At 38.6% G+C, this 24,771-nt stretch overlaps 2 protein-coding genes and 1 pseudogene across 2 annotated transcripts in view; all 3 read left to right on the forward strand.

Moving 5' to 3' along the window:
- The window catches only part of LOC144648403 (uncharacterized), a 2,303-nt gene extending 2,268 nt beyond the window's left edge, over positions 1-35 (forward strand). Inside the window, exon 2 of the mRNA XM_078507974.1 lies at positions 1-35. This exon is cut by the window's left edge and continues 1,881 nt beyond it. Within this exon, the coding sequence (XP_078364100.1) occupies positions 1-35 (35 nt within the window).
- LOC144648406 (uncharacterized) overlaps positions 1-24,771 on the forward strand; it is a 167,449-nt gene that overhangs the window by 133,261 nt on the left and 9,417 nt on the right. The gene's annotated exons all lie outside the window — the stretch shown is intronic.
- On the forward strand, positions 8,422-10,282 carry LOC144648405 (uncharacterized; annotated as a pseudogene).

A 24,771-nucleotide genomic window follows, 5' to 3' on the forward strand; every position in this document is an offset into this window, starting at 1 on the left:
ATAACAGAGCCCATACCGGTGTGGCACCCCACTGAATGCATTTATGCCTTGTGGTAAGTTTACAATTGTTCATGGCCATCTAGACTAAAAGTAGTAAAAGAATAAACACTTCGGAATACCTCAGAAATGATGTCAAAATACAGGAAAAGGCACTTGACAGAATATAAATTTGCAAAATTTCCTGGGGGGGCATGCCCCCAGACCCCCCTAGAAGCTCGCGCCTTCGGCGCTCGGAAGACCGCCTTCGGCGATCAAAAAACCTCCCTTTTTTCCTTCACAAGGGGTTGGAATCTCTGTTATTGGGTAATTGTTTCACACCACTGCCATCGCCCTATTTTGATAGTAGATTTTGCTTTATACATATTTTGAAAGAGAATTTACTTAATATCTATGGTCTTTTTTTCAATACTGTTCCATATTTTGGGACCCTGAAATACAAGGAATATTGCCCTAACCTGGATTATCTATGTGGAATATATACTCACTGTCTTTAATAGATAGAAGTGCACGGCCGGGACACTTATTTCAAATTTAAGTTTATTGAATTTTATTTTCGGAATCCTCTATTTTATTTACTATTTCAGCCTAATCTTGTATATAACCAGACAAATTTGAGATTTTTGTTGTATCATGTTTGAGAGTCATGCAAGCACCTGAGTTTACCCATGGTTCGGCTATTTCATCGGAAATTTATCCTGAGGAATTTAAGCTTGGATGCAGAAAAATATAATTCACACATTCTTTGCCTCTACTTTTTATGTAGTTTAAACTTAGAAGCAATTCTGTTCAAAGTTCTAAGATCAATCTAAACAGAATTACTGTTTGGAACTCACCTGCTCGATAGCAGATTGTACAATCTCATCTAGATCGCCATCTTCGATCTGTTGCCGTCTTGAAATACTATGAGCTTTGCAAAAACGTTTCACGCTCTTGATACTAAATCCCCTCTCGTTAGGGAAGATAGACTGCAAAATCTCTGAAACTTCCTCGAAAGTCTTGTTCTCATTTTCGATAAGTTCACGAACAGTCAACTCACTAACAAGATTCTCCATCGCCGCCATCTTAGTTCACGCTGAATGTGGGCCCGCAAAGTTTATGGCGAATTTTTTGAAATTCGATAAGCTTAAATGTCCATTTTTGGAAAAATTGAAAAATAAATTCGAATATTTTCAATATTTATTTTTTGGGAAGAATGAATTCAAAAATATGCCATTTTCACTCAGACATTATTACTTGTAGTAATTGTAATATGCAACAGATGAAAGACTTTTGTCCCGCTAAATTTGGCAGAGAAGGCTGAATCAACGGGGAGCATTAGTTCGTGACACAGTCAAATTCTCTTAGGAGAACATCCAAAGAGAAGACAAATGAACTGAAAAATGTAGAGAAGGATATAGAGCAAGCACTTGAAACCTTAAAAGCCTGTTAGCTTGGACTGGGAATTTACATTTATGTACCATCTGTGAAATTTCTAGGTTTTTATTGCGAGGTCTTAAAACATTGGCAAAGCACAAAACAAGCCTTTCAAAACGACACATTTCCACACAATGACATAATCTGGAACAACCGCAACATTAAAATCGAAGGTAAAACACCTTTTTATAGAACCTGGTTCGAAAAAAATATTCTATGTATTGACGACCTTCTTCAAAAAGATGGTAATTTCCTTTCTTTTAATCAATTCTCCGAAAAATTTCATCTTGAAACACCTTTCACTTGATATTTTGGATTGATAAATTCCATTCCGACTGATTGGAAATTAGCAATAAAAAAAACTCCTCGGTAAATGCTGGAAGATGAAAATAAAACAAACCAAATCTCTACCAAAAACGTCTACTGCGTTATGATACAAAACGCTTTTTTACCTCCCACCGCTGAAGGCAGAATTTTAAGGAACGGTTTTAACCAAGCAAACATACACAGAGTTTATAAACTACCCTTCCAGGTAAAAAATGACATTAAGATATTAATGTTTCAATACAAGATTTTTCATAAAATTCTTCCAACAAAAGTTAGCCTTTTTAAAGCCAAAATATCAGATAATGATATTTGCCCTCAATGTCTCACCGACAGACATTCTTTTGATCACATGTTCTTACACTGCCCTTCAACTTTATCTTTTTGAAATCTATTTCAAAATTGGTGGTCCAGTAAAACTAAAGAAAACATCACCTTATCAAACAGTGTGATTTTATATGGAATTTTTGACAACAAGATGCACATGCACGCCTTAAACTACACGCTTCTTATCGCAAAGTACTCCATATACTGCAAATGCTTACACGAAGAAAAGTTATGTTTCAACAGTTTTCTAGCACTCCTAATGGAAAAAGTTAATATACAGAAAGAAATTGCTATACAAAATAATAGTCTTACTAAGTTCAATGAAAGATACGGAAATCTTTTGTAATTTTTTTTATCTTTCTTTCAGAAAATTACTTTTTTTGTTACTGTGTGTTTTTTTATTTAAAGTTTGCAATTGTTTGTCGTAACTGTGCACATATATCATTACACTAATGTAGATACTATATGTTCTCTTCTATTCATAGAAATGCTTAAGATAATAAATATTGTCGTTACCAGTAGGTTGTATTATCTAATAACAAGAGAAAGGGAAAAACACTGCATGTAAAAAAGCACTAGTAGTAATTATGATTGAATGTACTCACTATTGTAATCGTCAATGTAATTTTTGTGTGTGTACAAGCTTCTCTTTTTTTTGTAAGTAGCGTATCGATTATGTAATGTCTTGTTTTTATGTAAATGCATTAATGAAAAATAAAAATAAATAAATCTGTGAAATTTCATTCCTGGTAGGTGGTCCTTAAAAATTCAGTTTAGTCCTTGAAAAGTCCTTGAAAAATGGTTTCAATTTTTTGTATGAACCCTGTAGTAGGTGAAATTTCAACGTCCACTTAAATAGCCTGTATAAAATGCAATAAGAAGATCGAAAATGATGACAACTCAGACATTATCACTTGTAGTATTTGTAATATACAACAGATCAAAGACTTTTGTCCCGCTCAATATTATGCTCAACTATTTTTGCTAGCCATGCCAAAGAAGGAAAAGTTGTCTCTTACAACTTTCAACACGGTTATTTCAAAGATGATTTTCACAGATTTTAAAATTGCAAACACAAAGATCTCACTTCTGGGACCTGGAAATTAATAAGCGGTTTAACTCAATAAAACCGCAAAGAACAAGAACAAAATACACTATGTTAGTGGAGAGGCCTTTTGAAAATTTGAAAGCTTTCAAAATATTTCAAGGAAATTTTCCTTTGACACTGGCCTTACTTTCTAACCAGATGTTAATGTGGAGCTCTTTGTATTTTACTGAAGCCACTGGCAAGATAACTTTCCCAATACTTCAAAAGCAGAGCTTTTTCAATATCAGTTATTTTCCTTTCTGTCAAAATAGAATGCCTGTATTATTCCCTTTATCATTTTTCAAAAAAATTATCTGAAAGTGGAACCATAAAAGAAGCCCTTTGTTATAATTTATGAAATAAATTTCATTAACATTTTGGCTTGCAGAAATTCTTCTTACAATTTTAAAGCCCAGGCCAAGCGAGGATGAGAGTTTCCATCAACTCTCATCAACTCGTGCCAAATGAGCACAAGGGTATAGCAAGAGTGACGCATAATTTCATTGCGTGACAAGCCACGCAATGCGGCTTGGATGTAAACAAACATGGCGACGGCTAGCTGATAATTAAGAATATAAAAAAATACTTGCCACAAGTGTGTTATGTTAACGTTTAACAAGGAGGAAGATAGTGTTCATGCCAAGTGCGGTAAAACAAGAAAATGGATAAAGCATCGAGAAGAGAAAGGCTATTTTAAAAACATTGTTGAAGGGTTGCGTGTCGAGGGCACCGCCGGTTACCGAGAAATGATGAGGATGAATTATGAGCAATTACTCCAAAGATCTCCAAGAAGCAGGTGCAAGGAGGGCACAAGATCATCAGCCCAGCCGAGAGGTTAACTCTGACTCTGCGTTACCTTGCCACAGGTGAAAGTTTTAAGTCCCTACACTATCAATTTCGCATTGACAGGGCAACCATTTCGTACATAGTCAAGAAAGTTTGTCAGGCCATTTTCCAAACCCTCGGCCCAGTTAATATGAAAGTCCCATCAAAATTTTAAAAAAATGTACAAAAACCATGAAAATGATTACATGTAATTATAATTAAGTTTCATCTATTTTGTAAACCATTTTTTCTTCCATCATTGGACTTAAATTTGGATCTCTAAATAGGTTAGGCATATGCACTCTTCCACAATACCCAACATGGGGATTTCTTATTTAACTGACAGACCCATATTGCAAAGTTCCATGTTAGTTCACTTGATACGCAATTCCGCCCTCAAACACCTTCACTGTGAAAGCTTTTTTCGAGATTGCTTCCCTTCACAAATTCGAAATAGCCACGTCCAAACTGGTGTGGACATTTTCACGGTTCGCATAGCATGTTGGGTGACTATAATTAGCCTGACGGGGGTGAACAGCATTGATTTGTCAACAGCCAAACCAAAATTCACCCAGGGTCCCCAAAAGAGGCGCATTGTCTTTATCTACCAATCAAAATTGTGTCGAGTAGTGTTACAAAATTAAAAAAAAACGGCTGAGAAAACGTATCTTTACCTGGGCAAAATGTTAATCGATGCCAAAAAGCGATCTAAGCCAAAGCGATGACTTCTTCATCATGGCACTGGAAGACAGTAGGTTTAACAGTTTTCTTAACACAAAAATTTATCCACAAAGCTGACGCTTACTACTTTAATCACATAGAAAGTGAAAGTTGTTATCAAACTTCAAGCACTGAAGTGAAAAGAGAATGTTCCCTGTAAGGCAAGTTCGCCTTTGTTTGGGCTTTTCATTAAACAGATCTTGGGCGAAAAAGTAAAGCTTGTAAAACACGTTTGACGAAACAAGGACAACAGAATTATTAGCTTGGGCCCGGGTCGCACTTGAGACAAACTTGGGACAAGTTTATTTTGATAAGCAAAAAAACTGTCAGATTCCTGTCCTCAGTTGACCACGCCAAGTGCGACCTACTTGTCTTTACCCAGACAAAAACTTGTCCACGGAGACAAATCTTCAAAGAAGCCGTCGTCCTGCCCCAAAGCAGGACTTTTTACGAACAACAAACAAAAACTGTTTTTCTTAGAGATTAAGTTGTCCATCAAATAAAAAACTTTAAAATGTAGTTGCTTCACATTTAATTCTTTGTTGCGTGCTGTACCATCGGTCACACGTTCTAGTCATCATGAATCCGGTTTTCGATCAAATTTTCCCTGTTTGGGAGAGCGACTTGGAAAACGATCACAATATTAATCGGTACAGGCCAGGTCAGTATTTTTGGGAACGCCACCAAAATAATGATGCTCAATTCACCCAAAATACTATTGCGCCAACGGCGGCGGTTTTGGCGCCCTTTCAACATCAGAGTCATCCAGCTTTCATACAACCAAGCTCCAGCCGTTTGCCAACTCCATCTCCCCCAGTTTCAGCATCGCCAGTGTCCTTTGATGCCGAAGATTCAAGCGAGGCCAGTGAAAATTTGGCCAAAGCGGGCAGAGGATATGGAAAGTGGAGGGAAGCAGAGGAGAAGCTTCTAGTTCAATTGTGGTGCGACAAACACACTCGGCTTGAATCGAGGCATGCCCGGCAGGTGTGGGAGGAAATCGCAAAAGAAGTTTCCAAAATCAGAAAAGTAACTAGCACCCAGTGCCAGAGAAAGATAAAGTACCTGAAAGACCGGTACAAGGAGGCTAAAGATCATAATCGCAACCAGACTGGAGGCGACAGGAAAACCTCGCCATTCTACGAAGATTCGCCATTCTCTGCTGGGGTGCAGAGACATTGTGACATTCAGTCACGTTGAAGAATCTAGCCCAAGCGCCTCTGGCACCTCTTCGCGTTCTCCCGGCTCATCAAATGACAACGACAAAAAGGATGACAAGGAGATAGACGAAGAGTTCGAACAATCTCTGGCCGTGTTCGGTTTAAATAAAAAGAGGGAACGGAAGAGCCAGCACAGGGACGAAAGAAAGCGCGCCAAAACAGAGAAAGCTACACGGAAAAAGCGTGACGAGGATGATGACCTTTTCCGTGAAAGCATGGAAACGTTGCAGGCTCAAGGAGATAAATTAACAAAGGTGTTGGAAGCCATGGAGAAAAATCAAACTCAACAGCTCCAAATCATGAACCAATTCATGAACAATTTTATGCAAGCCATGCAGTCGAAGAATCAGGAATGACTGAGACTTCTTTATTCGCCTCAAAACAGAACTTGCGTGACAATTGAACAAAGGAGGCAACAATTACATCTTTTCATGTTTATTTTTTACTAAAAAGTGTAGTCAGTTATTGTTCCAGTTGACCCATCACCTGCATTATAGTAAGTGACAGAGCCCTAATATTTTACTGATTTTCGTAAATTTTCTTGGTTGAAAATGTTATCGTGTATCGTTATTATAGTCTTTGATTAAAAAACATGGGAGTTTACATGTAATGTATTATATTAAAATTTATTGTATTTTCCTTTTACATTTAAATCCTTTCAAATCATAAAATGGTGAAATGTTCATCCAATAAAGTGTTTAACTGAAACAATATGTTTGTAATAAACTGCGAAGAGTTCACATTTATTCACAAATTCCACAAATATTCTCTTAAAAGGTCTCTCAGATCTGCACCATCAGCATTTCCATCTATGGCAGGAAAATCATTGTCACTTTCATCATCATCTTCATCCCATAAATCACCAGCCTCAATACAAAAATTATGAAGGACACAACAAGCAATGATAATCTGGTTAGTAAAGGCTATGTCGCTGTCTAGTCGTTTTTAGAGAATTCTCCAACGCCCTTTCAGCATGCCAAATGCACACTCCACTGATACACGAGCACGTGAAAGTTCTTTATTAAAATTTATTTCCTTTGGTTCACTTGTTCCCTCGTGGTACGACTTTAGCAACCATGTGTAGAGAGGATAGGCACTGTCACCCAATAAAATGGGTTTTATTTCCCTCCCTCCAACTCTTACAGTTGGCCCGACTAGCAGTTCATTATTTGTTATGCGCTGATACAATGAGCTGTTTCCCAGGACTCTTGAATCGTGCATGCTCCCTGGAAAACCAGCAGCAACGTCCAAGAAACGCTTTTTTCCGTCAGCCACAGCTTGGACCACAACATCATGCTGCTGCAGTCGGCTAAAATAGTCTGGTCCACTTTCTGTAGGAGTTTTGATTTTTATGTGCGTTCCATCAATAGCTCCCACACATTTGGGAGATCAGTTAAATCCTCAAACATTTGTCGGGTGGCCAGAACATCTCTATTTGTCAATGGGAACTTGATGTAATCATTTTTTAAATCACACAATGCATCGACAACATCTTGAACAGCCTCGATAAAGGTTGTTTTACCGACGTTAAAGGTTGGACCTATCGTGACATAGGAGCTTCCATGGGCCAAGCGGTACAGTCCCAATGCCAAAATTTTTTCCGGTGTCACACAGTCACGCAAGAAAGTATTTTGTCTTGTAAGCCGTGGTCGGATTAAATTCAAAAGCATCGTGAATGTATCTCTGTTTAAGCGAAGCTGTCTTCGGAAATAATCACCTGGAATTGTTGGATCAACATAGTGCATTTCAAACCACGACTGGTTAGGTCTTGGCAAGACCCAAAATCGTGGAAGGCGACAGCCATGTCGTCTTCTTCACCGTTGATTTAACATCAAAACTTGTGCCTGAAGTGCTCGTATTTGTAGGATACAAGAAAGGAGGATGACTCTGCGCATCGTTACCTGCACTCAAGTTTAAAAGGTAGAAGTAGAGAGCCAGAAACAGAGCAAGTTCTCGTTGATTCATTGTTATTGCTTCTGTCCTCCAATTTGAATAAATTATAAAAGAGCGCAGAATCAAAATTATGCAAGAAATCGCACGCCAGATAAAGTGACAGGCTTTTGTTTACTTTTACGAAATGTCACAGATGATTGTCTCTACAAGTGTGACCCAAAACTGCAATGTTCAGAGACAAGTTCAGAGACAATTTTGTCTGTAACATCTTGGAACATTTCAGAAATTTGTCTCAAGTGCGACCCGGGCCTTGGACTCTCCAACGATAGATGAAAACCAACCGATCTCCCAGTCACAGTTGAAAACTGGATGTCATTTGTTGAATGATCAAGGAGGACACTTATTCTTTGCAAGATATGAGCAAGAATCGCCCACTTTGAGACTCGACGTGCCAAGACCAAAAAGTCGCTCTGCGTACTAAAAGAACACTTCAGCAAAAGTTCCTGCCCTGTTAGTCTCCAGTACCGGCCCAGACCGCACCTTAGACCAGACCAGAACTTCAACGCTGAACTGAAAAAGATCTGCCAGCAAGCAGAACAGAGCCTACTCAGACTCATGATTGAACAACAGGAGAGAAACGTTAGCGCAGATAACCAGGCCATCGACGCCCTGCAGAAACAGCTAACCACCTTGATTCCTGAGCCAACCAAATGTGAGCGAGCGGAGAAAAGGATTTGTTCAGCGACCAGCAGATCCCAACGCAGAGCCAACAGACCAAAAGCTGCCAGTACCAAACAGAGCCAAGCAGCCGAAATCTCAGACTTGAAAGCCAAGATCAGTGAACTTTCAACTCTTGTAACTGCATTTTCCAAACGAGAAAATAAAACAGAAAGAGTTGCAATTTATCCAAATGTGTGGTTTACTGACTCTTCCCACGCCAATCCCGCGCGATCCCAGACGATAAGTCAAAAGCGATCCCAAAAACGCAAAGCAAATAAAAATCAGTACAAAAATAACCCCAGGACTCATAATGAAAAGTTCATTAAAAACATGTCCAATAAAGACCTTACTGAACAAGAAACAGCTTTGCTCGCAAAAGGCCTCAAATGTATCCCTACTCCTCCACCGGCTTCACATAAAAGCCTCTTTAGAGACTTCAATACTTTTACTCGCTCAATGCGTTTCAAATACATGTTCGCTGATCACATCCGTTCCATGTGAAATCTAGCTGGCAAACGCCACCACAACCATCAGTGGCGCTAGAAAAGTACCTTGAACGCACTAAACTTGAGATTGCTAACTTTGTTTTTTTCCGAAATAAAAGACAATTTTACAGCAAAGCAAAGACAAATGCTCAAAGCTCTTAGCGCTAACAGCGAAATAATCCTTAAGAAAGCCAACAAAGGGACGACTACAATTATTATGGATACCACTAACAAAATTCAGGAAGGTTATTAACAAGTCTCTAACAAGAAATTTTATAAACCTCTTGAAGAACCGATAGTATTCCAAACAGCCGCTAAAATCAAAATAATAGTCAACACGCTGTTTTCTAACGGACACATTGACAAAATGAATTACAAATGGCTTAACTCAGGCCAAAATCCACCGAGAATACCAGAGTTTTATACGCTGACCAAAATACATAAACCAACTCCGGTCAGCAGACCCATAGTTTCTGGTAGCGGTGGTCCAACAGAACTAATTTCTAGTTTTGTTGATTCGCTTTTATAACCTATCGCTTAAAAATCAAGAGTCATACATCAAAGACACCACTCATTTTATAAACTTCGTTGAAAACAATCCACTTCCAGACAACGCGCTTCTAGTTACTCTAGACGTTTACTCCCTCTACACTAACATTCCTCAAAAGGAAGGAATAAGTGTTGTTTGTCAATATTATGAAGAGCATTATCAGTCGAAACCTCCAATCCCAACATCATTCTTGGGAGACCTTATGAGACTGATCCTAAAAGAAAACTCTTTTAAATTCAACGACAAACATTATTTGCAAACGCATGGAATCGCTATGGGCACCAAAATGGCCGTAGCCTTCGCAGTCATTTTTATGGCTCACATCGAAAAACAGCTATTCCTAGCCAGCCCACACAAGCCTATCCTCTGGAAAAGATTTATTGATGACATATTTTCAGTGTGGACTCTATCCGAGCGAGAGATCAGCGACTTTGTCAACTTCGCTAATTTATTCCACGCCACTATCAAATTCACGCATGAAATGTCATCAGAAAAAATTGTTTTCCTTGACACTGAAGTTTTCAAAGGACCGCGGTTTACTGACAGCAAAACTCTGGATGTTCTAACTCATTTCAAGCCTACGGAAACTTCTTCGTGACACCCTTTCAGTGTTAAAAAGGGTTTTATCAAAGGAGAGGCCTTGCGTTTACTGAGAACAAACTCTGTTAAAGAAATTTTCTCGAGCGAGGTTACCCTCGGGAACTCGCCGAGAAAATCTTAGCCGAAGTTGACTTCTCAACACGATCTGAGGCGTTACTTAACAAAACTGCAACATCCATTTGTCACTACTTTCAACCCGGCTGCACCGAATCTTAAAAAGATTCTCATGAAACACTGGCATCTCATAACTGAGAACAACAAACTCGCTCAAACATTTTCTAAACCTCCAATTGTCGCTTATCGGAAGGACAAGTCTCTGAAAGACATTTTAGTCAGAGCAAAAATTCCTTCGCAGATTTAACAACAACATTTAGGAGTTATATACGGTAAGGGTCGAGTGAAAATATTATAAAAAAAAGAGTGGTAACAGAGGTTAGGATGGCTCACTCTATCTCTCTGACATCACATGGCTGCCAAATTGACCTCACAACTTTCTTTAAACTAGTTCTGTTTTGAGAAATAGCCATCATTGATACTTTGAATTTATGCCGTGGGCTTCCCACCAAAGGAGTGGTTTTAAATATGATGATCCCCAATGAAAGTGATAATTTGGCGACAACAGAAGCTGAAGAAATGTAGGGCTTTTTCTGCGAACTGTTCAGTACTTGCAATGCTGGCCAATGTGTTGTTCCAACTGCAAGAACCTCCAGCACTTGGAAAAGAAAAGAGAAAAAAGAAAAATCGAAAGCAAGGGTCTGTGCGGTCCGTTCACCAACAAGCACTTCCTTTCTAAGGACAAAGTTGCAAAGTAACTGCAACTAGAAATGCAGTAAGGTTTAATGCAGAGAGAAGAGAACGGTACTGGAGGGAAAAGCTTGAGGCCCAATGTTTTGAGATGGATCATGATGACTACAGTGACACAGATCTCTGCAAAGTGTTCGAAGATGTTGCTGATCACATACCTGACAGTATGGGCAGCCTATGGGAACAGCAACATAATCTTCTGAGATGTAAAAGTAAAAATGCATACCGATGGCATCCAAAGTACGTAAATAAAGTTAATTAATAAACAATTGAAAAACTTTCCCGACTGCATCACTGATTTATAAAAGCACTGATTTTTAAGAATATGAGAGACCTATATAGGGATATTAATCCAAAATTTCACTCGGCCACATGCAATTTACCTCTATTAATTTGAATGCATGCATGCATTGCTTCAAGTTAAAAAATGCTGTAGATTTGGCACGCGATTGCAATTCTGTTTGCATCATGATTAATATCTTATGTGTATGCATACACTTCATTGCCCCCCCCCCCCCCGCAGGGCTTTGGCCTTGAGGAGGCATTATAGTGGTCCCCATGTTCATTGATAAGTGGTTACAGAAGGAAAATAATGGAAAATGCAGTGCATACAGTCAGAAGCCAGAAAAATTCTTGCCTTAGTTGAAGTGAGCACGCAAGGTGCTCTCAGGTAGTGATGATGTACCCTAACAATAGGGTTTGCCTGCAATAGTCTCGGGTACTGATGACTAGCAATAGCACTTGTCCGCAAGGTCAAACTCGTCCCCAGGGCTATCTGTGTGGTGCCCTCAACAAATGGCCCTGGTGCACGCTGCAGAAATCTTGCCTCATTTCTAAGTTGTCGCGTGAGGTATGGGTCTGATTTGAAAAAACTGGCAGTCCTACCCTTTCTTGGAGGCAGGGGTGTCCTCTCTCGCCTTACCTATTCATTCTCTGCGCAGAGATCCTAGCACACAAAATACGAAGAACGGAAAACATCAAGGGGATCGAAATCTTTAACACGGAGATTAAGTTAACTCAGTTTGCTAATGATACAACACTTTTGCGCAGATATCCCTTCTGTGCAGAACGCACTTGCCCTGATACAAAACTTTGGAAAGTTATCAGGACTGTGTCTGAATGAAAGAAAAACGAAAGCAGTTTGGCTGGGGAAAGATAAAAATTGCAAAGCTTAACCCCTTTATTTAAACTGGACAAGCGATGCAATCCGAATTCTTGGAACCTACCACACATATGATAAGAAAAAAAACTTGAAACAAAACTTTTCGATCAAAGTACAAAAAATACAAACAGTAGTTGATATGTGGCACAGCAGGAATTTAACTATGTTTGGAAAAGCAGTGATTATAAAAGCACTTGGAATCAGTCCAATTGTGTATTCTATGTTCATGTTGGAAGCACCTAAGTCTGAACTTGAAAAAGTAAGTAAGTTGATTTTTAAATTCTTCTGGAAGAATAAACCGGAAAGAATAAAACGAGAGGTGTTATATCAAAATATTGATAGAGGTGGGGGGTTAAGTTGCCCAATATTTTTCTGATGAATAAAGCACTGAGGTTAAGTTGGATTAGTAGGCTTTTGGATGGTAGGCCATGTAAGTGGAAGACAATAATACCACAACACTTCTTAGACAAACTGAGTGGAATTGAATTTGTACTGAAATGTAATTATTATGAGAAGAGCTTGGACAAACAAATCCCGACATTTTACAGAAATATGTAATTGTATTTTAAAGAACTAAAATGCCTCTATGACAAAGAAAATCTAAAAAATTCGTTCTATTCAACAACAAATTGATTCTTATTGACAAAAGACCGTGTTTTGGAAATCTTGGTTTAATAATAACATTGTTACTGTCCAAGATCTGTTAAAAGACAATGGCGCGATAATGACTTACAATGACTTTACTAATAAATACAAGCACATTAAATCAAGCTTTCTTCAGTTCTTTCAGATGATGATACGCCTGTTTCTTTTAGGTAAAAATAATAGCATTTTTAAGGAGATTTTCCATAATGGTAAACCAGTAGCTTTAGGACTAAATACCAAAATAGATGCATTTAAATTAAAATGCAAGGACTTTTACAGACTATTTATTGCATTCTGTAATATTGCCAAAGACGCAAAATGTATCTATTGTGAACAAGAGGAATTGATAGAACACTGCCTTTTTCAATGCAAATCAGTGCTCGACCTCATTTCCAGTGCATGTAATTGGTTTGAGCAGAAAAAAAAAGCAAGTCTCTGGTTATAAATAACTACTCTTTACTCTTTGGAACAGAACATCAAACAGCTGATAACACGATTCAATTAGAAAATCTCTTTATTATATATCTAAGACATTACGTAATTCATAATTAAGTGTGGGACAGTCTACAAGAAGTCTAAAAGAATTCCAAAATAAATTCAATAACTATTGTAGAACCTTAAAGATTAATAACCCTTTCTCAAATTAAATTCTATCTCGTCCCCAGTCTTAGTCAATCTGTAGTCACATGAGAGAGCATGCGCATGCGATCAGTCAGTTGCAATCGTGTTCTTTGAGTCGGTCTAACGCAAAATTTCCCTCTCTTCGAATAATCCACAACAGCACTAATGTTACTTCTCTTAAAAGCGCTACACTGTCGCGGAGAAACAAATAGAAGACCGCCGGACAACGAGCATCCATTGGTAAGGTATACATTTAGTGTTCCTTCCTTTTTTCAGATTCCAGCCAAAAGAATCGAAATGGCCGGCGAAGAACACGGCGAAGGTCCACCGGACAATGCCACTAGCCTACCGGGCACGACGAATTCTGGTTCAGCCACAATAGTGGCTGATGAGCTCAACACAACCCTGAGCAATATTAATGAAAATATGGGCAGTATGTGCCAGATCTTAAAATTAATCTACAATGAGACATGCTCACCGAGCAGAGATATGAAACGATCAGCCCCAACGGGGAACTCTTCACATGAAAAGCCATGCAAGGCTTCCAGAATAGATGTAGAGTCGACTGGAGAACTTAGCGCTGACGAGGATGACAAAGTCAGCCTTGCCGCTAGTGACAATTTAGAGGAAGATGTCGAGGAGCTAGTCAGTCCAAAAACAACTCCGCAAGCGGAGGCTTCAGATAAAGACACTGACAAATTCCTAGAAGACATTGAGAGTATTCTCAAATCGGGCGAAGCCACCGGCAAAAATATACAGCCTAAACTGGCTGACATAGCAAACAAGCGATGGGGCCACAAGATGGCGCCAGACAAACTGAAAGAGATAATCTCGAAACACCCTACGCCTGCAAACGGCACGGCAATGATTATTCCTCGGGTTAACCCAGGAATTTGGGCACAAATGAAATCCCACAAAAAGCGAACAGATCTTCGCATATCAAACATACAACACTTGTTGCAAAAAGCCACTACTGCCACCCTTTGAGCGGGTGATGAAATGTTTTTTTATTATATACAAATTGTAACTTTTTTAATATAGATATGTAATTTTTAATTGTAAATAACTTGTAAAGCGCTTTTGGTTAGAAATAGAAATAGCGCTATATAAATAAAGTATTATTATTATTATTATTATTATTATTATTATTATTATTATTATTTATTATTATTATTCAGTAACTGCCTTCCCAAAGGTCTTGACAGCCTTCCCAAAGAAGACATTTTCAAATACAAAGAAGACATTAATTCACTTGAGGTGAAACTTTTAACCTTAGAAAACATTGACTTCAACCTCAATCAAACTGGAAAAATTGTAAAACAAATCCTTTCACATGGTGGGAGCCAGGAAACACCAGTTGATTGCAGCAGTAACAATGCCACAAAATAATTCACATTCATAATACAAAGAGATAATAATGACAGTAGACTAAGTCCCTGCTTCGTAAATCCTTCAATTCTTTGTGGTTGACAGTTGAAATTTGTTGAGATAGCTTTACTACGTTTGCTTAATGAATCAAGATAATGGGTTGCGTATTTAGCAGAAACGAAGCATTGAACTTGAGAAAGAAGAAAAAGGTGAGCAAAGTTCAAATGGTTGTGAACTTTTCAGAAATCGTAAAAAAAATTATGCTTTTGCATCAATTTTGCGCGACTGCTTGTTCAAACGGTTTTTACAAACTATTAAACTTTGTGACGTCAGTGCACATGCCATCCAAATTTAAAATTTGTGTGGGATCTGGGACGAAATTTGTGTTGCTAGGAACCTGGTAACTAAAACAAATTTAGATATAACGGTCATGCCTCGTAAAACTTTTAAACACACAAAAATAAAGTTGATTCCACTGAACAAAAACCAACAGCCTGTATTTTGTCTTTACAAAATACATAGTAGTTACCGGCAGCTCCTACCGTAGCGAGGGGTGTTCAGCGCCTGGCTCGTATCTTTTCGCTGGTAAGTTTTTTATTTTTGCCCTGTAAGGAATTTCTTTTTAGAACAAATAGGCTTTTTTAAAAAAAAATGCATGTAACTTAGTTGTGAAGATTTTTAGGTCAATTTAACTTGCCATTTATGTAATCTTATCCTCAGGATTTTAAAGCGCAAATAACAAACTTTAAGTCTATCAAGTCATGTACACTGGACTTTTCCTAATCAGAGATATGTTTTCTAAGATTAGCTTTATTTCAGTTAAGATTGATAACTGTCGGCTCAGGCACGTAGGGCCAGCTGTGGTACCGCAGTTTGAAACATTGTTAGAGAGATTCACCCCGGGTTGGTTTTTCGTTGAAGAGTTTGTTACAGAACGGATACCAAGATTAATGTAACGTCTCCCCGTGCACGCTTTCACCCTACGTTTGTCCTCATAATCATGCATGAACTTTCTAACTGGTCTGTCACTGTGCTCCTGACGAGAATGACAGGCTTCCTGAGTGCAGACATGCATGTTTTTTTCTTTATCAATCTATACCGATAACTATTCTCTTAGTGAGCTCACTAGGCTAATATCACTATTATCTGTACCTTTCATAGGCTTTTTGAAATAATCTTCAAATTATTTAAATCATATTTGTTAACATCCACGTAATTAAGATCAGCATGATAATTCTTATCTGTTTTTGGCGCGAAAATGTTATTTTAGACCTGATAGTGAACAAGAGTACTTGCGTCAACGAAAAGCCACTGTTGCGGTGCATACAAAAACATTGTTTTGAAAGAATCGTCAGGTAGGATATACCAGGAATCGCTCCGAGAAAAAAAGGACATATCACAGCCTCCGTTTTAACAAGTATATAAACGGTTTTCATCATCTGCTTCCTTATGTCTCCTCTGGGAGAATAGGGCCTTTATAAACGGTTTTAGCAAATATATAAAATCACTTTTCATCAAGCCAATATTGCACAAAAAATAAAAAAAATCATCTAAAATCAAATGCCATTCCCCACCAAAAAACAAATTACAAACATACTCTAGCAAACATCAGCAGGCTAATATAAACAAAACCAGAGATATAATGACAGTAGAATCCTTCAGTTTTTATGGTTGAACATACACTAACTTACTTTAAAAACTGAATGTTCCAGTTAAATTAATATTACATTCGGTAGCGATTTTACCTAAGAATAACAAAGACATAAATGTTTCCTTTTCCATAATTACAACCCTCAAAAATAAACACTAACAAGTTTCTATTCTATTCAAATCAGATAAGATCAAGTCAAGATCTCAACAGATATTTGAAAAAGCTCTCTGCAGATGGCCAGTTAGTGGTTATTGACATTAATGCTTCTGATGGCAGTTCACAAGTTTTTATTGTTGTGGAAAATGACAAGGACAATGGGTTTAACTTTTTAACCCTAAATTTCGTCAGACCCTAACCCTAACCTTTGGGGTTTAGGGTTAAAACTTCAGCTGGTTTCATTGTTTTGCGGAACAAAAGGTTTCCTTTGTTTATTGTTTTTAAAAGAAAAGTTAAAAAAAAGCCGCGCCAGCAAAAACCTTGTCTTTTTGCATGTGTAATTTTTCAAAAACGAGCGTATGACCAGTGAAATGGAACAAAGGACAGTGTTTAGCACACGTAAACAAACCTGCATGCACAATTTGTAGCTGTTTTGATTTTTTTTGGCAGCAGCGATTCGAGGACATGCTTGTAAAATGGTTTCTCGCCTTCCGTAGACGCTTAGAAAACCCTGCAGGGAAAGATGTACACGCGGTGCGTTGGAAAACTCAGACTGCTAGCTGACTGGGAGAACGTAAGCTTGCAAAATGCCTTTTTGCATGTGTAATTTTTCAAAAATGAACGAACGACCAGTGAAATGAAACAAAAGACAGTGTTTAGCACACGTTAACAAACCTGCATGCGCAATTTGGAGCTGTTTTGATAATGTTTGATTTAGCCAGAAAGTCCTGTGGCCCTTCTTTCCCGCCGGTCTTTAATTGTAAATTTTAGGAAAGGTGTCATAAGACTTGTTGGATAAATTAAGTTTACTGCACAATGTTATATGAACAAAAACTTGAGATAAAAAGATTTTTCTTTTTTATTTATGTCGTATATCGTGGGGAAGCATTGATAATGAGTAGAACAGCTGCAGTATTATCCCAAACAAATTTCTGCCCATTAAGCATTCCTAACCGCAGTGACTTGTAATGGTATTGTAATATCCAATGTAATATCAGGTTGCGCAGCGCATAAACATCCTTGCAGTGCCACGTGTTTACAGATGTAATCAGTACAGTTGTTGTTTATTAAAGCACTTATGCCGAGAAAGACTGCTACATGTATAAGAAACATGGTGTTAGTGATTGCGCAGGGATGAGTCTGAAATTTGTTCCATGGCCAATTTGAAGCTATACAATTCACCTTGCTATCACTCCACCACAACCTTCAACACTTTAATCTTTCTGCTTTCTTACCACCACTGTGATTCCAGTCACTCAAAAAACAAAATCATCTACACAGAAACCATCCAAATCTAACTCTAAACCAAGCATATCAAGAAATCACGCTGCACAAAACTCAAGGATGTAAGCTTCAAGTGATAATTCAAATCAAGTAATTTCATTTATTTTTTTTCTAAAGCATCTATCCGGTCCAGAATCCGGAATCCTTGAATTTGATTGGCTGTTGACGCAGCGTTCAGCCGGTCCAGTTTTTTCTATCCGGACCGGTTTTACTTTGCTGAGCGATGCCATTTAAGTGCCAAATTGGAAACAAAAAATTGCACAAAAAACATTAGAGGGTGAACAAAAAAGTTTTGTATTATACACGCAAGATATAGAAATTGATTCAGACGAAAGTGGACATGATGAAAGTGAATTTTATTACCCAGACGAGAAGGAAAACAACGAAATTCTACAAACAAAACGAAAGCGGGGAAGACAAGCACTTAAGCAAAATTCAAGAGTTTATCTACTCTCTTCGCCCCGACAACACTAACAAGATAACAACCTATGATTTAAATGTCTGGTGAAGATACTGCTACTCCTCAAGGTGAACTGAACATTCTGCTTTGCAGAGTTTTTATGGATGTACATAAAAAAGATGGCGAAGTGTGCAAACCTGTAACAATTACATCATTCCAGAGGAGTATCTAGCGCTATTTAAACGACAGAAATTCAAACACAAATATCTTGAAAGACCAACAGTTTGCAAAGTCCTGAGAGGTTCTTTCAGCCCGCAAAAGAGACCTGGTCTTCAACAACGCCAAAGGAAATCGCCCGCAAGCTGCCAACATTTACACTGACACTGACGTTTTTCATTAACCGCTTGTTTTTTCTTTGCTTTATTGCCAATCACCTCCTTAGTATTAATGTAATTTAACTTCACTCAGCTCGATAAGCTTTTTAGTTTTTCTGAGTGTTATTACCATATTCTGTTTAAATTATATACCGGTATATATATATATTTTCTTTTTTCTTCTTCAAAGCAATGTATCTAGGTACTTTCTGGTAATAAAGTTGTTGTTGTTGTTGTTGGTCAATTAGTTTCCTTCGTCACTGTGGCTTGGTTGTTCACCAGACAAAGGTGTATGGCAATTTATTTAGGAATTATGATTTTTTCTCTTTTTTAAAGTTGTTAAAGAAGACACGATTCAGTTTGATAAAGTAGATGCAGATTATATCCACAAAGACCTTGTTACCAACCAGCTGTCACTTAAAAGAAACCATAAGTACTACTACCAAGTTCAGTGTCAGCTGGGTCTCTCTTGTCTAGAGTGACATGTTAATTTGTGTGCAATGGTGGTTGGCAATCAGACAAAGCTAAGGATGGTTTTGTTCAGGATAACTGGGAAGCATTCTTTTCAGTCTCTAAAAGGTTGGTACCTGTATCTTTAAGTATTTTTCCATTCATTACAGTATTTTCTTTCTTTCAATTATTGGGTTATAGTTTGGCTATCACTAAACAAGTCGCCTATTTTTTTTCTCGTTTGCATTGTTGTGTTTGACGAAGGAAAACACTCAATAAATGTGTAATAGCACTGTCAAACATATCTTCTTAAAAAAAGACAACATGAGCCCCTTCTAGTCGGTATTTGTATAAACCCTGCTAAGTTTGCAAACATCTTAACAGATCAGGTTTTACAGCTGTAGTTTGTGGGCTACTTTTTTTTTCGCTTTGAAGCGGTGAGCTCGACAATTTTCCTATTTTTACTTGTCGCTATTGCTAAAAATAGACCAGTCACGGTCCAATCGAAAAAATCATAAAAAAATTATTTTGCAATGTTTGCAAAAACTAAGGTGATTTCATTTACTTTTGAATTAAGATAGACTCCTGGGCAAAACTGTCTGGCAAAACTGACCTCTATTGCAAAATTAAGGAGACTATTCATTCAAGAACTACAACGTAAGCAGTGAGATGTTGTTGCTTTTTTAATTGAAGCCAAGCACTGGGATACGGGCTAAGGATGGTACAGTCATCACCACAGAGAAAGAAGTGCTTGAAAGGTGGAAAGAACATTTCTACGAAGTCTTAATGTGGCTTGCAAAGAAACTGGCGTGAGTTACAATATTTTGTTCAGTGTGCGTGACTTCTTTTGCGGAAACACAGGAAGTCATTGGTTTTTTTAACCCTTGTGTCAAGTGCGTGGGTTTGTTTTGTATGCTGTCAAGCAAGGGAATGCAAGAATAGAATGCAAGAAATCCTACCCTGTAAGGTTAGAGATAACGATTACAGAAAGAGAAAATGCGATACTTAAAAAACATGTGCAAGCAGTGGAAATGTGTTTTTACAGGGGATGAAAGGTCCTGACCACAGATCACACGTACAAACTTGTGTGCAATCGAAAGAAACCCAAAGATAAGATGTGTATCGAGGTAAAAGGATAGTTAATGTTAAGGCAACACAGAATGAAAGGATTTCCCAGCTTTTGGCACCTCTGATTGACAATGGTACTACTTGGGAAACAACATGGTACGTTAATATCATACTTCTCGTTGCTTAAATGTAATTTCCTAGGGAGGCCAATACCTTGCTGAACTTGACTCACCTTCGCAAACTGAAGCATTTATTGACAGTGGACTCGACTACCAACTACGTTGAATGCCGGCCACCCCACAGAAAGTGGTGGCCGAGCACAAAGTGGAAAGAAAGTTTCATTTGCAAGATGGTACATATGCCAGTGCAAAAGAAAGAAACTAACAAAGAAACAGGAAGCTGCCAAAGCTGAAGCACAAAAGAAAAAACAGTTCCAAAAGCAGCCTCACCCAATGAACACAGAGACTAACCAACTTGATCTCCTGTCAAAAAATAGGGACAAAAAGACTGACTGTGGAAGCAAGTGTGAAGTTGAATTGTGGTGGAATCACAACCACAGCGTTAACAGCTTCCACCTACAAAGTTTCTGCCCAATACTGCCTTCCACTAAAGCTGCATTTGAAGGCTATTTTGAGAACGGTATGTCTGCCTCTGAAGCATTCCACCACCATGAGACAAAACTCATGCAAGACTCAATTTCCATCATGCTCTTGGCAGATCGAAAGTACTGCCCATCACTGACTGATGTGAACTACATGTATGGAAAATGACAACTAGACAGAAAGGGGGCCCCAAATGGTCAGAGCATGTTTAACACTCTTGCAAAAACTATAGAAGATTACAATAATAAGAATGCTACCAAAGGAGGAAAATGTTTTCTGCAGACCTTCGAACAATCTGAAAACTCTGAACAGCCTTTGATTGTTGCCATATGCACACCCCTCATGAGCAGAGTGCACCAACTTAGACAAGCAGGAGAAATGGCCTTCCTTGATGCTTCAGGAAGCCTTGACAGATTCAACAACCCTGTCTATTTCATGTGTACCCATCACCCTGTTGGTGCACTTCCTCTGGGTGTGTGGATCACATCTGGGCAATCACAATATGTCACAAATCAGTGTTTAGAAAATCTACAAAATGTTTTGCCACCCCATGCCCTTGGTGGTAGAGGGCCCAAAACAGGTCCACAGATATTTATGACCGACGATGACTCTGGACAAAGAGGAGCTCTATCAGACACTTTGAAAGACTCTCTACTACTACTTTGTACTTTTCACTTCCTACAAGCTGTCTGGCGTTGGCTTTTTAACTCCAACAACAATATTAGCAAAGAAGATCGCCAACATCTAATGGGACATTTTCAGAAGCTTGTTTTCGCAGCCTCACAAAAAGAATTTAAATCAGCAGCAAAAGCTGCATTAACTGACAAGCTTACTTTAAAGTATTCCAATTATCAGGAATACCTGAAAAAAGAGGCAGGAGGAATGGGCTCTCTGTCATAGACAGAAACTAATAACCAGAGGAAATAACAATGACAACTATACTGAATCAATGATAAACATATTTAAGAGTGTGATTTTGCACAGAATGAGAGCATACAACCTGATTGAACTATTTAAATTTATCACAGAAGACCTTGAAATGTACTTTCAAAGAACATTACTTGCCCTTGCCTTCGGCAAAACTCAAAATCTTCATCTGGCTCCAAGGTTTTTTGGTGCTACAGGTTGAACAGTCCAACTCAGTGCTATCAAACAAAGCAGTCATGACTCTTTGAAATTTATTGTACCAAGTAGAACCAATTCAGAGCTCAACTATGAAGTGGACTGTAGAACTGGAATGTGTTCTTGTCCGTTGGGGAGCAATGGCAACCCCTGTGCACATCAAGCTGCAGTGGCGCTAAAATATGGTATCGCTGGAATTAACTTCATCCCTCAGAGACCAGAGGAAAGGTTCAGTCTTGCAAAACTTGCTATTGGAGATCACAGAGAGCTACAGTTACAAAAATTTGTTCATCTCCATCAAAATCAACATGCTGTTTCTGACATGAACAGTAACGACTATGTTATCCCCATGGATGTAGATTCTGCTATCCCTCCAACCAAAGATGACATTTCCAGCAGCCAATCATCTGACAAAGAGTCTGGGGTAGAAGCTGATATTAAAATAGACGACATACTGAGACTTCACAGACAGATGCAAGATGACATTGAACTGAAGCTCAAAACAACTGATAAGAATTTTCGGACTTGCTATATGAAATACTTAGAAGTTTACAGAAAGATAATATCAAAGGCAAGAGGTCATGCACCTGTTGCTGCACTTGCAACAGCATTTGTAAACTTTGGTAAAGATCAACATGGACTTAAACTGCCCATTCTTCACAACAGTAGGGCCAGAATCAGGGTACAGCCAACTTCAATATCAAGACGAAAGTCCAAGATAAAAACATCAGCGCCACAACCAAGTGGTCGAAAGCTATCTTTGAAAGGAATAAAGGAAAAGGCAACTAATGGAAAACATCAGCTGACCTTAAGGAAGACTACATCAAACAGAAAACGCCAGCGTAATCTGGCCAGAAATGTGAAATTGAACCTTCCAAATGCTGGACACACTCGTTAGTGGCTGTCAAATTAATGAACCTGAATGTGTCAAATTCATGTTTGTACATTTATACTTACAAAATGGCTTTTTAGGAACCTGACATGTAAACAACTTAAGCTCTTGTAACATTCCACTCATCAGTCTGCTAGTCAGTAAGTTAGTTGTTGCAGTATTGCTATGTAACAGTCCCTGTAAAGGAAGAAAGAAAAACAATTTAAGCTCCTCCCTAATAAAGCAGAATTTCTTTTTAAACTAATTGGAAATCCAAATTCATCCCATGCCTGAAGAAAAACCATTCATTATCTCCACAGTTTTTGCAGTTTCTGGTGAAAACTATATAATCTCTTCAGACAAATTTTTTTGCTGTTCAAGGATTTATTACTTCAATAGTTAATTAGAACAGAGTTTTATAAATCTGCGAGCCAGCGAGCCATGCGAGCCAGCGAGCCATGCGAGCCTGGTGCGAGTCATGCGAGTCATGCGAGCCATGCGAGCCATGTGAGCCATGCGAGCCATGCGAGTCAAGCGAGCCACAGTATAAATGTGAAGAATTTTTATTTCTTACATTTACATTTTTCAAGTAAAAAGACATGAAAAAAGGATCGGAATCGGACTGATCACAGTCCTTGATTTTCCGTGCCGCTATCTTGCCTCCTAAATGCGAGAGAAAACTGGGGAGAGTGCAAAATTACCGAGAGTAGGGGTGCAGGTAATTAGCGTGGAGGTGGAGGTGGAGGAGCTATCTTACTCGCCACTCTATAGCTAGTGGCGAGTTTTGAAGAAACACTCGTCTGAAGAAAGAGGCAACCACATGCGACAGTCAGCGTACTGTCAGAGGTCTGGTAAATTTGATTCACTAAAGAGCAAACCTGTTAAAATTACGCGATTTACTTACCATTCTTGTCGCAAATACACGAAGTTCGAACTGAATTGCGCTGTTCTCTTTTTTTCTTGAATGATTTTTCACGTGAATAGCAATGAGTGACAGCTGTCATAGGATACCCATTCGAGTAGCGGAGCGGTACCGGTGGAGTTGTAAGTTTCATTCTCATGTTAAATGTTATTAAATTTTATCGAAATTGTTTTCAATATTTTTGGCGGATATCAAGCGATTTTAATAGAAAAAAAAATAAGAAAGAAATAACAACAAAGAAAAAATGAAAAAGGAAAGCATCGCCCAATTGAGCCATCACGAGGAACACTGTAGAGTATTTCATACTTCGGCCGCCAGCAACAGGGAAAGAGAGAGGACCCTGGGAGCGAGCGAGGTACCGTGGTACCGTTTATTCGTACCCAGCATCAACTCTGTTTACAAGATGGCGGCTTAAAGCGAAAGTCGCAGGTAAAACTCCACTGAGGTGCAGGACTTTTGCTGGTGGAATAAGCGACGACCTTCCCGACCAATTGAAGAAAGAGGGAATCGCTCACAAATGGCGTACAGACATGGCTCGCATGGCTCGCTTGGCTCGCATGACTCGCACTGTGGCTCGCGTGGCTCGCTGGCTCGCAGATTTGGTAGACCCATTAGAACATCCAGCTACATGTAAGTTGCCCAACAATATGTTTTAAAAGGATGTCTTATTTCACTTCATTTTATGGTTATATATGTATGAGCTTATATTTATATATTTATACCATGCCATAGAAAATACAGCCAATCAGAATACAGGAAAGCCGTTGTATATTCATTGAAATAAATGTCACATTTTTAAACCAATAGCATTTCTTTTTAAAAATTCCTTACCTTAGCCGTGATTTAATCGCTTACTTCAAAGTGGTCCCAAAATATCTCTCGCTCTGGTTGTCAACATGTTTTGGGACCACTTTTTCGTTGCTGGATCTTGTTCGATTTTGTAGACCTACAGCCACATGGATTGCTCTGGCCACATGTTTTTCCTCGCCTTTCATCAGTGCGATGTTTCTTTCTCGATGAAATGTGGATCTCGTGCGGATCTCGGCAAGTAAATTTGATCTCGACGTACAGAGTCGAAAGCGCCGCCATTTTGAGTAAGCGAGAAGGAAG

The sequence above is a fragment of the Oculina patagonica genome, chromosome 4 (genome assembly GCF_052425735.1).
Source record: "Oculina patagonica isolate OP01 chromosome 4, crgOcupat, whole genome shotgun sequence".
In the NCBI taxonomy this organism is placed as follows: Eukaryota; Metazoa; Cnidaria; class Anthozoa; order Scleractinia; family Oculinidae; genus Oculina; species Oculina patagonica.